Source organism: Equus asinus, chromosome 5 (genome assembly GCF_041296235.1).
Source record: "Equus asinus isolate D_3611 breed Donkey chromosome 5, EquAss-T2T_v2, whole genome shotgun sequence".
NCBI lineage: Eukaryota > Metazoa > Chordata > Mammalia > Perissodactyla > Equidae > Equus > Equus asinus.
In genome coordinates, this window is record NC_091794.1 from 64,172,669 (window position 1) to 64,188,057 (window position 15,389).

The window sequence follows — 15,389 nt, forward strand, 5'->3', positions numbered from 1 at the left end:
TGTCCCTGGTATGAATCCCACTTGATCATGATGTATGATCTTTTAGATGTATTGCTGAATTCAGGTTGCCAAAATTTTGTTGAGATTTTTTGCATCTATGTTCATCAGCAATATCAGCCTGTAGTTCTCCTTTTTTGTGTTGTCCTTGTCAGGCTGTGGAATCAGAGTGATGTTGGCCTCGTACAATGTGTTAGGAAGTGTTCCATCCTCCCTAATTTTTTGGAATAGCTTGAAAAAGATAGGTATTAAATCCTCTCTGAAAGTTTGGTTGAATTCCCCAGGAAAGCTGTCTGGTCCTGGGGTTTTATTCTTTGGGATGCTTTTGATTACTGATTCAATCTTTTCCTTGTGATTGGTCTCTTCAGATTGTCTGTTCCTTCTTGACTCAGCTTTGGGAGGCTGTAAGAGTCTTAAGAATGTATCCATTTCCTCTAGATTATCCATTTTGTTGGCATATAGTTTTTCATAGTTTTCTCTTATAATCCCTTGTATTTCTGTGGAGTCTGTTGTCATTTCTCCTCTTTCATTTCTGATTTTGTTTATCTGAGCTTTCTCTCTTTTTTTCTTTGTAAGTCTGGTCAGGGGTTTGTCACTTTTATTTATCTTCTCAAAGAACCAGCTCTTTGTTTCATTGATCCTTTCTACTGCCTTTTTCGTTTGAATAGCATTTATTTCTGCTCTGATTTTTATTATTTCTCTCCTTCTGCTGATTTTGGGCTTTGTTTGTTCTTCTTTTTCTACTTCAGTTAGGTGTAATTTGAGGTTGTTTATTTGGGATTTTTCTTGTTTGTTAAGGTGAGCCTGTATTGCAATGAATTTCCCTCTTAATACAGCTTTTGCTGCATCCCATATGAGTTGGTATGGTATGTTTTCATTTTCATTTGTCTCCAGATATTTTTTGATTTCTCTGTTAATTTCTTCAATGATCCATTGCTTGTTCAATGGCATGTTGTTTAGTCTCCAGATCTTTGTCCCTTTCTCAGCTTTTTTTCTTGTAATTCATTTCTAGCTTTATAGCATTGTGATCGGAAAAGATGCTTGTCATTATTTCGATTTTCTTAAATTCATTGAGGCTTGCCTTGTTTCCCAAGATATGGTCTATCCTTGAGAATGTTTCTTGCACTTGAGAAGAATACACTTGAGAAGAATGTGTATTCTGCTGTGTTTGGATGGAGTGTGCTATATATGTCTATTAAGTCCAACTGGTTTAGCTTTCCTTTTAATTCTACTGTTTCCTTGTTGATTTTCTGTCTGGATGATCTAACCATTGATGTGAGTGGAGTGTTGAGGTCCGCTACTATTACTGTGTTATTATTAATACCTTCTTTTAGGTTTGTTTATAGTTGCTTTATGAACTTTGGTGTCCCTGTGTTAGGTGTATAGATATTTGTAAGTGTTATTTCTTGGTGGAGTCTCCCTTTGATCATTATATACTGCCCCTCTTTGTCTCTCTTTACCTGTCTTATCTTGAAGTCTACTTTGTCTGATATAAGTATTGTGACATGTGCTTTCTTTTGTTTGCCATTAGCTTGGAGTATCATCTTCCATCCCTTCACTCTGAGCCTGTGTTTGTTATTAGAGCTGAGATGTGTTTCCTGTAGGCAGCATATTGTTGGGTCTTGTTCTTTATTTTTATTTTTTATTAATTAATTAATTACTTTTTGAGGAAGATTAGCCCTGATGTAACTACTGTCAATCCTCCTCTTTTTGCTGAGGAAGACTGGCCCTGAGCTAACTTCCATGCCCATCTCCCTCTACTTTATATGCCTGCCACAGCATGGCTTTTTGCCAAGCAGTGCCATGTCTGCACCCAGGATCCAAACCAGTGAACCCCAGGCTGCCGAGAAGCAAAATGTTCGAACTTAACCACTGCACCACCAGCCTGGCCCCGAGTCTTGTTCTTTAATCCATCTTGCCACTCTGTGTCTTTTTATTGGAGAATTCAATCTATTTACATTTAGGGTGATTATGGATATATGTGGGCTTAGTGCTGCTATTTTATCACTGTTTTCTGGCTCTCCTGCATTTCATTTGTTTCTCATCCTGTGTGTTCTGGTCTACCCATTGAATTATGTAGTTTTTTTTTCATGATGTGTTTCTTTGTTTTCTCCTTATTTATTATTTGTGACTCTGTTCTTTTCTGTTTAGTGATTACCATGATGTTTGTATTCAGAATCTCGTGTATAAGATAGTCCATTTTCTGATGGCCTCTTATTTCCTTAGTCTAAACTGAGTCAGTCCCTTTCCTCCTCCCTTGTAAGTTTTTCTCACATCTTATTCCATCTTGTGTTATGAGTTTGCAGTTAAAATGACAAGATTATCTTTGTTTGTGGTGTTTTCCTTTCCTTTATCTTTAGTGCTATACTTGAGTGTTTGCTATCCTATTCTGATTCTCTCTTTCTATTTATCTCCTTACTTGATGCTTTGTAACCCCTTCTCCCTGTTTTTTTTTTTTTCCAGGTATGAGGGCCTTCTTGAGGATTTCTTGTGGGGCGGGTCTCATGGCTATGAACTATCTTAGTTTTTGTTTGTCTGGAAAAGTTTTTATTTCTCCATCATATCTGATGTATATTTTTGCTGGATAGAGTATTCTTGGCTGAAAATTTTTGTCTTTCAAAGATTTGAATATGTCATTCCCTTCTCTCCTAGCCTGTAAGGTTTCTGCAGAGAAATCTGCTGAAAGCCTGGTAGGAATTCCTTTGTAGGTGATCTTCTTCTGCCTTGCTGCCCTTAGTATTCTTTCTTTGTCATTCACTTTTGCCAGTTGTTCTACTGTATGCCTTGCAGTAGGTCTTTTTACACTGACATATCTAGGAGATCTGGAAGCCTCTTCCACATGGATTTCCCTCTCTTTCCCTAGGTTTAGGAAGTTCTCTGCTATTATTTCTTTGAACAAGCTTTCTGCTCCAATCTTCTTCTCTTCACCTTCTTGAATACCTATAATTCTTCTGTTGCATTTCCTCATTGAGTTGGCTATTTCTTGGAGACTTTCTTCATTTCTTTTTAGTCTTAGTTCTCTCTCCTCCTCTGTCTGGAGCATTTCAACATGTCTGTCTTCAATTATGCTGATATGCTCCTCTATGATGTCCACTTGAGTGTTCAGGGAATCCATATTTTGTTTTAGCTCTTCCACTGTGTCTTTCATCTCTAATATTTCTGATTGATTCTTCTTTATAGTTTCAATCTCTTGTGAAGTAGCTCTTGAACTCATTGACTTGTTTCTCTACATTCTCTTTTACCTCGGTAAGTTATTTGATGATAGCTGTTTTGAATTCTTTGTCATTTAGATTACATATTTCTGTGTCTTCAGGACTGAATTCTGGGTGCTTGTCATTTTCTCTGTGATCTGGAGATCTAATATAATGTTTGATATTGCTAGAGGGGTGGCTCTGTGTTTTCGCATCCTGGCGTTATTTGGTCACAGCTACCTCCTATCTCCACTGAGTGGGGGTCAAGAGCCACATAGTTTGAGCCCTCTGCCTTTAGCCAAGATCTCCAGTAGTGAAGCTGGCACTGAGCAGGTGGGGGGGAGGGTGCTTGCTTCTACATGCTCTTAGAGTTTTCTTGCTCTGCCCTCACTATCTACTCTCCTGGGGTGTTGGCTTGATGTCGCCCCTGCATTAGCTTTCACCTTGGTGGGGGCTTTCCCCCAGACTGTGAGGGCTCTTGGGGATCTTTGATGTTTACGCAGAGGAGCATCCCCTCCCCTGTTCCTTTCCTCTCAGAGGCCACCTGCTCTCCTCGATACCAGTCTTTAGGGGAGGGAGCACAGTTCTCTCTTACCCTGTTCCACTTCCTCCAAGGGGGCTCCAGCCTCTCCCCACTCCATCGTATGGCTGCATGGTGTCTCCAATGTTATTTGTGTTGTGTCTGGATGTCCTCTGTTAGAGTGTGGATGTTTTCTTGTTGTATGTTGGAGGCGGAAGATTACCGGGAAAGTTCATGCTGCCATGATGCTGATGTCACTCCCCCATTTTTAAGTGTTGGCAACTAAGTCCATGTTTTAAAATTTGCAGTTTGTAATCACGTGTGGGGTGCATCCTGCCTTAGCCTTTGCAAAGCTTTCCTGCAGAAACCTCCACTTGTGGCATCTGCTTCACTGCCCTCTCACTGCCCACTCAGTTCTGTAGTCCCTCACTGTGTCCTGTAGGGGCGACTCAAAACTGGCCAAAAGGTTCTTGGATTTATAGGAAGTTATATACAAAATAAGGGTATGTATACAAGGATTTTACATAAGGAAGAGTTTTCGGTAGGGGCCAGTAGCAGTTACTATAAGTAAGATATGATTGTAAGTGTTGTTTCTCTAAGGGAGAGAAATTTCTGAATTCCAGTTGATTTAGAAACACGTGTTATGGAACAGAAATTTTTATTTATAAATAAAAAAGTACACGCAGATGTATTAAATATATATTTACACACAATGCATGTGAGTGCATAATGTATTTTTCTTAGCACTTAGATACGTTTTCATGCATCAAATGATGAGGACTATTTAAAGTGAAAAAGAAAGAAAATCATTGTATTCTGCATAGATATTTTGTTATCACTTTTCTGGTAAGCAATTACCTAAGCAGGAACCTCTATTCTGGCATTATATAGCTTTAGATTACTTTTTAAATTAAATACAAATTTTAGGAAGGAACATTTTTTTTTTTACCTCCTTTTATGATTGAAATCTTTTGCTTTCTAAAAATTAGGGTATTTTCTTCTAAAATAAGTAATCTATTTGATCAGTACTACTACTATATTTGTATGTACCTTACAATTTTGTAAGTTTCTTTTATCTGCAGTATCCTTATAATCACTTTCTCATTTTTATTTATTCTTAAATACATCTCGAGGAGGTAGAAAAAACCAAATTTTTATAGAACAATGAAAATAAAGAATTTGGTGTAGTGCCTGAACACTTGATAATCATGCAACATGCCACCAGTTGTTAATAACATCACTGTTTTTCATATAAGGCTGATGGACAGTAGAAGAAACTGAATCTTAAATAACTTAAGTCCACTGTGGTTATAAAACTAGTAAGTTTCAGAGACTAAAACTTATTAAGATACAGTTCTACTGACCTAAACTCCATAGCCTTTCATTTATAACAATAAAAATGAAAGAGCAAATAAAAAGAGCTTTTTGTTATTAGAGCACCTGTTTATTGCTGGGTGCATTGCACATTAGTCATTGGTTTTTTTTGCAAGTACTGCATGAGGTTTCCTTTATAGATTGAGAAACTGGAACTAATAAGTGGTGAAATCACTTACCACGGTTACGTTGCCAGTAAGTGGCAAAGGCAAAGTGTTCCTAGTGAGTGGCCAATCCCAGGACCCTGGCCTTCCATAGTACACTGTTTTTACCACATTGTATCTAATCCATGCTTGCAAGTAACAAGTATTTGATTTTTAACTGATAGTAAGCATTTGAGAGGTTTGTGCCACTAAGAAAGTAGTCATCATTTCATAAAATTGCCAGCTAAAATTGGAGAAAGCACTCATCTTGAACAGATAGGGTTTTCTGTAAAATCAACAAAAAGGTTTTGTTCTTGGTTAAAAAAAAGTATTTCTTTCCTTGTCTGGGAGTGACCTTTCTGATGTTACACCATGATAGGATCCGTTCTGTGGGATGTGAGTGGGATTTGGGGAGTATGATGGCAATGACTGATGAATCCACCCCTTGCTTGTTAGTGGCCCGTCACGGTAAAAACAGTGCAGCTGGGATGTCGCAGATGAATGGAGAACACCTAAACGATGGATACAGGAAGGAGCAGTTCGGGTTAGGTTTAGCTGTGAGTGACCAAAAAACCCCAAATGCCAGTGCCTCAAACAAGATAGAATTTTATTTCTCATGCATGTAAAAGAAGTGTGGAAATCAGGAATCTAAGGCAATCTCAAGACAACTGAAGATTTTTTAATGTTTTGCTGCTCTGTCATTCTCAAGACATGGCTTTCTGCCTCATGCTCCAGGCTGCCTAAACACCTACTGTCACATTTGGAATCCAGCTGGTAGGAAGGAGGAAGGGCATGTCTCTCTCTCATTAGGACACTTTCCAGATGTCATATATGACAGCTTTGCCTTGATCCAGTTAGCCAGAATGTGGTCACATTGTTGTGGCCACACACACCTGGTTGTGGGGGAGGCTGGGAAATGCAGTGTCATCCGGATATTGGGGTGGCAGGTGTTCTACCAACACAGAAGAGGGAGAGAGCGGATATTGAGGGATTGGGAGAGTCTGCCACAGAAAGAATGGAAAGGAGATAGCCGGGGAGCAGAGAAAGATTGCCTCCTGTCCAGCCTCTGTTCTACGATTTCTTACGTACCCTTTCCTAGGACAGGCATCCTGGAACAGACGTACAGATATGGGTCCTAAACTTAGTTACTCTGAGTACGTGCCTTTGAGTGAACGATGGAAATCTTTAGGAGCCCATGTCTTTAAGAAAAGCAAGGATGACAAACTTTTATTTTTTTCAGTAGCTCCTTTGCACACTGCTTCACTGGAGGAATTACGCCATGAATGAGCCACTACCTCCAAACCCGCAATTACTTTCAGAAGCTTGCGACTTCCACGTGAAGGTCTGAGCTCCCTGACAGAGATACAGACTCTGCACAAGGGGCCTAACATGGATTTCGAAGCTCCTGCAGCCTGCTCTCCTCGTCACACATACACCTAGGGACTCTTGTCACGGGCGGGAAGTAAATATCTACATGGGGAAGGATGTTTAGGGAGCCGGCTGCTTTTCTGTCAGAGTGCTCTTTCCTCCCAAGGAATCTTGAAATAATAATGCTAGCCACTATTTTCTGAATGCGAAACCCATTGCATATGTTACCACGCTTAAACTTCAGAGCAACTCTGAAAGGGGGGCCTTATTCCTTCTCATTTCACAGACGGAGAAGCTCAGAGACAAAGTCATGGAACTGGTAAGGGAAGTGGCTGAGATTTGCACTTGAGTTTGATGGACTCCAAAATCTATACTCTGTCATCATAGCTTCTCATCTTTAAAAAATACAACAAGGTCTAAGGCCCTCTTGAGTGTTTGTTTTCGTGTAAGAGCCTAAGGAAAGTAGAGATGCGCCTCAGCTCCTCCTGGCGCTGCAGTTGCTGGCGCTCCTCAGCTTGGCTCTCCCGCCGGCCCTCTCCTGAGCCAGTGGCCGCAGGGAAGCTCGTCCCGGGGCACAAGGGAGCCACTGCTTCGAGCTGGGAGGATGCGGGCAGCTGAGGCCGCTTGGCGGGGAGGCCGCAGCGGGGGGCTGGAGCCCTGCTCCCTCCCTGGCTTGTTGCGTTGCAACGGTCTGCTTTCACTGCTCTGCTCTGTTTTCTTTAGTCGCCTTCATCTTACCGCTGTCCCTCCACACCTGGTGGTCGCCGATGACTGTATCTCTAAGGCTCTGGGTTTCTTCATCCTCATCCAGGGACAGAGAGAGAGGGATGGACAGTTAGTCGCAGGAGCGCTCTCAGAGGAGCAAGGAAACTACTTTCCCCGTCATGCTCTGCAAATTTCCCCTCGGTCTCTATTGGCCCAAATGGCGTCATGTGTGTACCCTGAACCAATACGAGGAGCCAGGGGCGGGATGATGCAGAGTCGCTTAGGCGGTGCCGCAAGGCTGCTCCCAGCACCTGAGCTCGCAGGAACCGCTGAGGTTGAAGTTGTCTCTAGGAGACCGGGGGCGCCTGGGCGAGTGCCCACAGCGTCTGTTGGACTCTGGCAGTTGAGAGCATCCTCCCCTCGCCGCTCGTAACAGCACCCCGGGGACTGGCCCTTAGCATCCGCCCCTCCCCACTCGGAGCAGCACCCCAGGGACTGGCCCTTAGCGTGACTCGGGGCTCCTGGAAGGCTGGCGGCCCCTGGGGCCTGGAGCAGAGCGCTGCATGGAGGTTTGGTAACCCTCGAAACGAGAATCGCCATAGTGTGCTACCCCTCGCACACAACGAGGGTGCGAGCAAAACCAACTTCTACAAGTGCTTTAATGAGTACGTGAGTTTAATTACAAACCTTCCAAAGACCCTTTGAGACCAGTACACTGTCCTTGCCTGACCTTGCAGGCAGCACCCTCAGGGCACTCGTGGTGACGCTTGTCACACCTGTAAATAGGCCTCCAAAGTGGGCCTTCCTCCCTAGGCCGAGGCTGTGCTCTCTGAGGGGGGGCCTGGGTGCAAAGCCCGGAGCACCTCGGTGCGTAGTAAACACTTGTGTGAGTAAATGAAGAACCCAGATGTTGCTCAGGTCTCCTGTCCCCTTCCCTAGCCACTACTTTCACTTATAAATATCATATATCTCAGCCTAATTGTACTCACAATAAAAAAAAAAACCTAAGCAACAAATTGTGTTCGGAATATATGCATATAAATATGAAAATATTCCAGCAACCCAAAATACATGTTTTGTGAGGTGGAATGGCCACTGCTTGGTAGGATAGTGGAGAAGGCGGTCATTGTGCAGGGCTTTTTGTTAGAACCAAGTCAGCAAGTACTGCTGCTGTGAGCTTCACATGAAGCTGTGGAAGGTGGGGTCCTCCTTGGGTCTATGCATTTGGGGTAGCAGGACTTTTCCTGTGTTCCATGCTTTGGGGTGGGAGTGAAGAGGAAAGGCAGGAACATAGTAATTATAAAATAGGATGACTCTCAAGAAAATAGAGGGTAAGGTTTTTGCTTTGTTTTGCCATCACTTGACTTCTAATTCAAGTGTAAATATGGCCGCTCTCAGGATAAGAGAAATTTTGCAGGAACCCATGAGTAGAAGTGAACTGCCTTTCGCGGTGGAGGGCACCGAAGGACAGACAGGACTTCTCCATCTGAGGTCTCGGGAAGTGGCGGCAGCCACAGCTGTGAAGGCCCCACAGCTGTTGGGCTTTGGCGGGCGGGGCTGCTGCTGCTCCTGGAGCGGAGCTGTGCGCCCCATCGGGGCCCTCTCCTGACACGCAGCCTGGGAGAGCTCCTGCAGGAGGGGAGGTGCACACGTCTTGCTCTTCCTCTTTTCACAGGGAGAAGACAAATGTCCAGGTAAGTAGCATAGTGATCAGATGGGTCATGGGATAGGAAAAGAATTGTCACTGATACAAAGTGACTGGAAAAACCAGACTGTATCAGTGTGTCCTAAAGTATTGTATCAGTTTTGCTGGCTGGCTCTTCTCTGTTAAGTAAAGGAAAGTCTGTTTGTTGTTCAGACTATCATCATTAATTCAATTTTGGTATTTTGTAGAGAATGAACATAGGTACTAAATATTCTAGCATTCAATTGACATATTTCACAGTTCTGCTTTGAATTCCTTCTTCTTTGAGATGCACAGTGTTCTTACGGACGTATAGATTTTATTCAATCAGTGTTTAACGGAGACTTTTAAAAAGCTGCTAAAGTTGCAAATGGATCCCAGTCAGCTGGTTTGAACAGTGTCCTATATTCAGCTGTATTTGTGCTTCAGGGGGGAAGTGATAGGAGAGGCCGCACGGTAGCTTCATCGAACTGCTGTGTGAATAATAGCGAGCGATGTGCACTGGGGTCCCTGCCGGCACACCCACCTGCACACCTGCCTACACAGGCCCCTCGGTTTTTAAATCTGCCAAGTACATAAGTTTTGTTGGTGTGTTTTCTGAGTGCTCTTATTCTGTAAAAGAAGAATTAACTGTGGCAAGATTATGACACTTTCGGTACAGAAATAAAAATATTCTTAGAATTTTCTTCTCCACAGGTTAACTTTTCTCTTCAGTGTGTTTTCTTTGTTATCTGCTTCCTGCACCCCCATTATAATTTGTGTGTGTGTGCTGAATAGACGATATATAATTAGGAATTCTCTTGAGAAAAAATTCTTAGCTTGAGAAATGTGGGAACCATGGCTGGAGAACGCCCAGGCAGCTGTTTAATTTTGGCAAGAAAAAACACAGGACTTCTTTGTTTGGCGTCTGAGGCCCAACTGTGCTACTCCGCAGTGAGGTTGGGAGGGAGGGAAGCTGGTGCACAGGTGCCTGCTTCACACCTGCTGTCTGATTAAGTCCCCCAGTGAGCCCTTGAAGCAGGTGTGAGGATGCTCCTTGCACAGGTGAGGAAACTGAGGCTTAGCTCCATGTGGAATTCGCCCGAGGCGTGGTTAACAAAGGGCGTGGCCAAGTTCCCAATTCAGACTTTTCTGAACTTAAGGCCCCTGTTCTTTACACCGTACCAAATGGCTCAGCGCTTAAGTTGTGTCTTAGAAGTAAAAATAAGAACAACAATGAACATTTGTTCAACAATGTTCAACAGTGTTCAACAATGTTCAACAATGAACATTTTCTCAACAGAGTAACAGTTTCTCTGGAGCCCTTCTGTTTTCACTGAGAATTTGATTGTTTTTGTTTTCATTTTGATAAGAAACCATTACTAATAAATATACGCTGCATCACCTGGATTATCAGTTTATAACCCAGTGCGACTCCTATGAAGAAAGCAGTGCTGGTTCTATTTGCGTTGAAGCTAAGAAGTGTCTCTCCACCCCAGAGATGGCTGGCTGCTCTACCCAGTACCTACTCTTCTTCCTTATTCACAAGCCCTGTGATTTGACTGGAGGTGGCAATATTCCTACATTTCCCAGAATCCCTTGAGGTTAAGAATGGTCACGTGACATGGTTCTAGCCAATGACATGTAAGAGAGTTATTGGGTGGACCTCCCTGGAAAGATCCTTAAAGGCAGCTGACTGGGGCTGGCCCCGTGGCCGAGTGGTTAGGTTCTCAGGCTCCGCCATGGTGGCCCAGGGTTTTGCTGGTTCGGATCTTGGGTGCAGACATGGCACCACTTGTCAGGCCGTGTTGAGGTGACTTCCCATGTGCTACAACTAGAAGGACCCACAACTGAAATATACAACTATGTACTGGGAGGATTTGGGGAGAAAAAGCAGAAAGCAAAAAGAAGATTGGCAACAGTTGTTAGCTCAGGTGCCAATCTTAAAAAAAAAAAAAGGCAACCGACTTAGCAGGCACCTACCTTTTGCACTCTCTGTTCTTTCTTCTTTCTTAGCCTGAAGGAGATCAAGTTATGGACCCTGAGGGCAAGGATGCATGCTAGGGATGGCTTAAGATGGAGAGTCTGGGTCTCTAATGATTACAAAAAAAATCCTAACAGCCCTGGCCTTTGCTATCTATAGACAAATACCTCGTTATATAGAAATAGTATGCTCCCTAATTTTTTAATTAGCTTTATTGAGATATAACTTGCATGCCATAAAATTCTCCTGTTTTTTAAATCTCCATGACCTGGCCACATCCAAGAAGACAAATCAGGATTTTGTTTTTTAAAAAAAAACAGGGAAGGATGCGCCCTGAGCAAACATCTGTTCCAGTCTTCTTTTTCCCTCCCCAAGGCCCCAGTGCATGGTTGTATATCCTAGTTGTCAGTCCTTCTGGTTCCTCTATGTGAGCCACCACCACAGCATGGCTGCTGACAGACGAGTGGTGTGGTTCTGGGCACCACAGCGGTGAGAACACCAAACCTTAACCGCTAGACTGTTGGGGCTGGCTCAGAATTCACCTGTTTTAAACATACAATTCAATGGTTTTGATAAGCTAACATCACCACAATCCAAATTTAGAAAATTTCCATCACTGTCAAAAGGTCCTGCCTGCCCATTGACCATCAATCCCCAGTCCTTTCCCGGCTCCAGGCAACCCCTGGTCGGCCCTCTGTCCCTTACAGGTGGCTGTTCTGGACAGCTCCCATAAGTGGAATTGTGCAGTGCATAATCTTTTGCATCGGGCTCCTTTCACTTAGCTTCTGATTTGGAGGTTCGTCCCACTGCAGCTCGTATCAGTAGTTGGTTGCTTCTGATTGCTGGATAGCATTCCACATATGGCTACCCCACATTGTGTTTCTCCATTCACCAGTTGATGGACGTGCGTTCTACTCTGTTGATATTATGAGTGATGCTGCTAAGAGCCCATCCAGGTCTTTGTGAGACACACATTTTCATTTCTCTTGGGTAGATACTTATGAATGGAATTGCAGGGTCACACGGTAAATTTATATTTAATTTTTTTAGGAAACTTGTAAACTGTTTTTTAAAGTGGCTGCATCATCTCACATTCCCACCAGCAATGTATGAGAGTTCCAGTTTTTCCACATCCTCACCAATAATTATCGTGTCTTCTTGATTATGCCAATTCCAGTGGGCGTGAAGCGGTATCTCATGGGTGACTTTCATTGCCTTAATGACTAATGATGCAGAGCATCTTTTCATGTGCTTATTATCCCATTTTTAAATTGATTTGTTTGTCTTATTGACTTGTAAGAGATCTTTATATATTCTGGATATACATCCTTTATCAGAAGTAATATTTGTACATATTTTCTCCCAGATTGGGGTTTATCTTTTCATTTTATTATTGGTAATTTTTGAAGCACAAAAGGTTTAATTTAATGAAGTCTGTTTTGTCAGTTTTTTCTTTTATGGATCACGCTTTTGGTGTTGTGTTTAAGAACTCTAACCCATGGCCACAAAAGATCTTCTATATTTTCTTCTAAAAGTTTTATAGTTTTAGCCCTAACGTTAGTTGGTGATCAGTGTCGAGTTCATTTTTGTGTATGATGGGAGGTAAGTACATAAATTCACCTTTTTGCAGGCAGGTATCCAGTGGTTCCAGCACTCTTGGAAAGACTGTCCTTTCCCCCATTGAGTTACCTTGGCACTTTTGTCAAAAGTCAATGGATTATAAATGTGAGAGTTTATCTCTGGATTCTCACTTCTACTCCATTTATCCATATGTTCATCCTGTCTTGATTAATGTACCTTTATAGTAAGTTTTGAAATTGGGAAGTGTAAGTTCTCCAACTTTGCTCTTTTTCCAGATTGTTTTGGCTTTTTTGAGTCCTTTGCATTTCTATATAAATTTTAGGGTCAGACTGTCAATCTGTCAATTTCTGCCAATTGAACTTTTGATAGGAATTGTGTTGAATCTATAGATCAATTTGAGGAGAATTGCCATCTTGGTAATATTGAGTCCTCCGACCCGTGAGTATAGAGTGTCTCTCCATTTAGTTCAGTCTTCTTTAATTCCTCTCAGCAATATTTTGTAGTTTTCAGTGTCTAAGTCTCGTACTTCTTTTGTTCGTTAATTTTTAAGGTCACTGTTTTATGGACTTCTGCTAAATTGAAATCCTGATGTTCTAATTGGCAAATAAAATAGAAAATTAAAGGAATAGAAGTGGACTTAACATACATAAATGATATTTTATGTGCAGGCAGATGATGTCATGGTGCCTTGTAGAAATGATCGGCTCACAGTGTCGAAAGTGGAGATAAGTGTTGAGAAAATGGAATTATTGAATGGCACACCAAATACAGGCATGTCCAGCCCAAAGGAATCTTTGTCGTATAGTTAGTACCATATGTATAAAAGCCAATAAAGCAGCAGCATCTGCCACAATAACTCAATATTTGTTGATTGAAATCAATTGTATATCATTTTTGTTTATATTTATTTGTAAATTTGTTTATATTTAATGTGTTATCAGCATGAAGAATTTAGACCTAGTTTTACATTTATTGGCCCAATCTTTTTTTTTTTTTTAAAGATTTTATTTTTTTCCTTTTTATCCCCAAAGCCCCCCAGTACGTAGTTGTATATTCTTCGTTGTGGGTCCTTCTAGTTGTGGCATGTGGGACGCCGCCTCAGCGTGGTTTGATGAGCTGTGCCATGTCTGCGCCCAGGATTCGAACCAACGAAACACTGGGCCGCCTGCAGCGGAACGTGCGAACTTAACCACTCGTGTTGGCCCAATCTTTTTTCCCTTTAATGAGTGTCTAGTATTCAACATGGGAAATCACTGGTTTAGTTTATTAGTTTGCAAAGAATTTTCAATTCACCATCTTATTGTTCTCATAGCAACCTGGAGCTTGGGTAAAATAAGGATTTTTATTATTCCCGCATTATACATGATGAAACTAAGATTCACAGAAATTAAGTGATGTGTGTAATTTTATACATACGTCAGTGGCAATTCTGGGATTTAAAATTAAGATTGCAGGCTCCCAATTCTTTACTCTTTTTGCTACATATATTATTGATTATTGATCACTTTTTAACCCCTGCTAATGACATAAGAGAAATATAAAACTTTTGGGGGGCTTTGCAGTCTAGGTAGGGAGATAAAAGCCATGAAACATGCTGAAAGTGAAATTAGTGTAATAGAGCCCACAGCCCAGGCACTCAGCTCTCTTGGTGTCTACAGAATGCAGACAACTGTATGGACCTGGGTAAGTGAGTAGGAAGTGGGACCTGAACGATGCAGAGGACACTGTCAGGCAGCCCAGACCCAAGACACCCTCCGTCCCCCCTCCCCCCCCACCACAGAAGTGAAGCTTCCATTCCCCTCAGCTGCTGGGAATGTTGGCAGCTGACAGTTCTCATCTGAGACCCTCTCTGGGGATTGCCTGTGGCCTTGCCCAAGGTCGTGCCCCGTCTTAGGGGCAGCCCAAATCCAGTGTTAGTTGGTGCTAACACATACAGGCGTGGCCTTCCTCCCAGCTTAGGTCAACTCGGAAGGGCCAGCCCAGCTCCAGAGCATCAGTGAGGCCGCATCAGAATTCAGCCTCCTCTCTGCCCTGTCTTCCTTCCTTTACTCCCTCTCGGGCTTGGTCCCCAGAGCACCCCTCCACAAAGCTCCTGCAGGTGAGCGCCCCCTCAGAGTCCACTTCCTGGGGAACCAAACTGCACCAGACACCTCCCAGTTTTCCAGGCAGAGGAAAAGCTCGAGCAAAGGCCTGGAGGCAGGGACTCGCCTCGGGGTGCAGCAGAGAGGAAACAGAACACGGTAGTACCCCTTCATCCACGGTGTTCAAGTCACCCTTATCTTACTTCCTAATGGCCACAAAGCTCAAGAGGAGTGATGCTGGCAGTTTGGATATGCCAGAGAAGCTGTAAAGTGCTTCCTTTAAGTGAAAAGGTGAAAGTTCTCGACTTAATAAGGAAAGAAAAAAAATCGTCTGCCGTGGTGATTATTATTGTTGTTAATCTCTTACAGGGCCTAATTGATAAGTTAAACTTTGTCGTAGGTATGTATGTATAGGGAAAACGCAGTATAGGCATATAGGGGTCAGTACTATCCATGGCTTCAGGCGTCCACTGGGGGTCTTGGAACTTCTCCCCTGCAGATAAGGGGGGACGACTGTAGAGTGTTTAAAGAGCATAGAAGAAAGGGGCTGATGGCGGAGGACTTTGAAAGTCTTGATAGGGAACGCCGCAGGAAAGCCTTAGCTGGCCCACCTGCTGTGGATGTTGCCCAGTGAGAATACTGGAGCTGACCTTGACATTCCCTTTGTAAGGTGAATGTAATAGACATCAGCCCTGACCTTTAACAGTGACCCTGTGACTCAGGCTCTGAAGCCTGAAAGGGGAGATTGGAATTTAAGATGTCCCTGCCAGCTTTCTACCTGA

The 15,389-nt window shown here is 42.8% G+C and overlaps 1 protein-coding gene across 9 annotated transcripts in view; it reads left to right on the forward strand.

Moving 5' to 3' along the window:
* Nucleotides 1–15,389, forward strand: part of SCHIP1 (schwannomin interacting protein 1) — a 149,304-nt gene that overhangs the window by 60,551 nt on the left and 73,364 nt on the right. Inside the window, exon 1 of one of the 9 annotated variants that reach the window (XM_070509753.1) lies at nucleotides 8,763–8,992. The exons of 5 other annotated variants lie outside the window; for them this stretch is intronic. In XM_070509753.1, the coding sequence (XP_070365854.1) occupies nucleotides 8,985–8,992 (8 nt within the window). In that variant the 5' untranslated portion in view covers nucleotides 8,763–8,984. Of the gene's footprint in view, nucleotides 1–8,762; nucleotides 8,993–15,389 lie in introns of those variants that run through there. 3 more of the 9 variants (XM_070509743.1, XM_070509744.1, XM_070509745.1) reach the window with 3 other exon arrangements.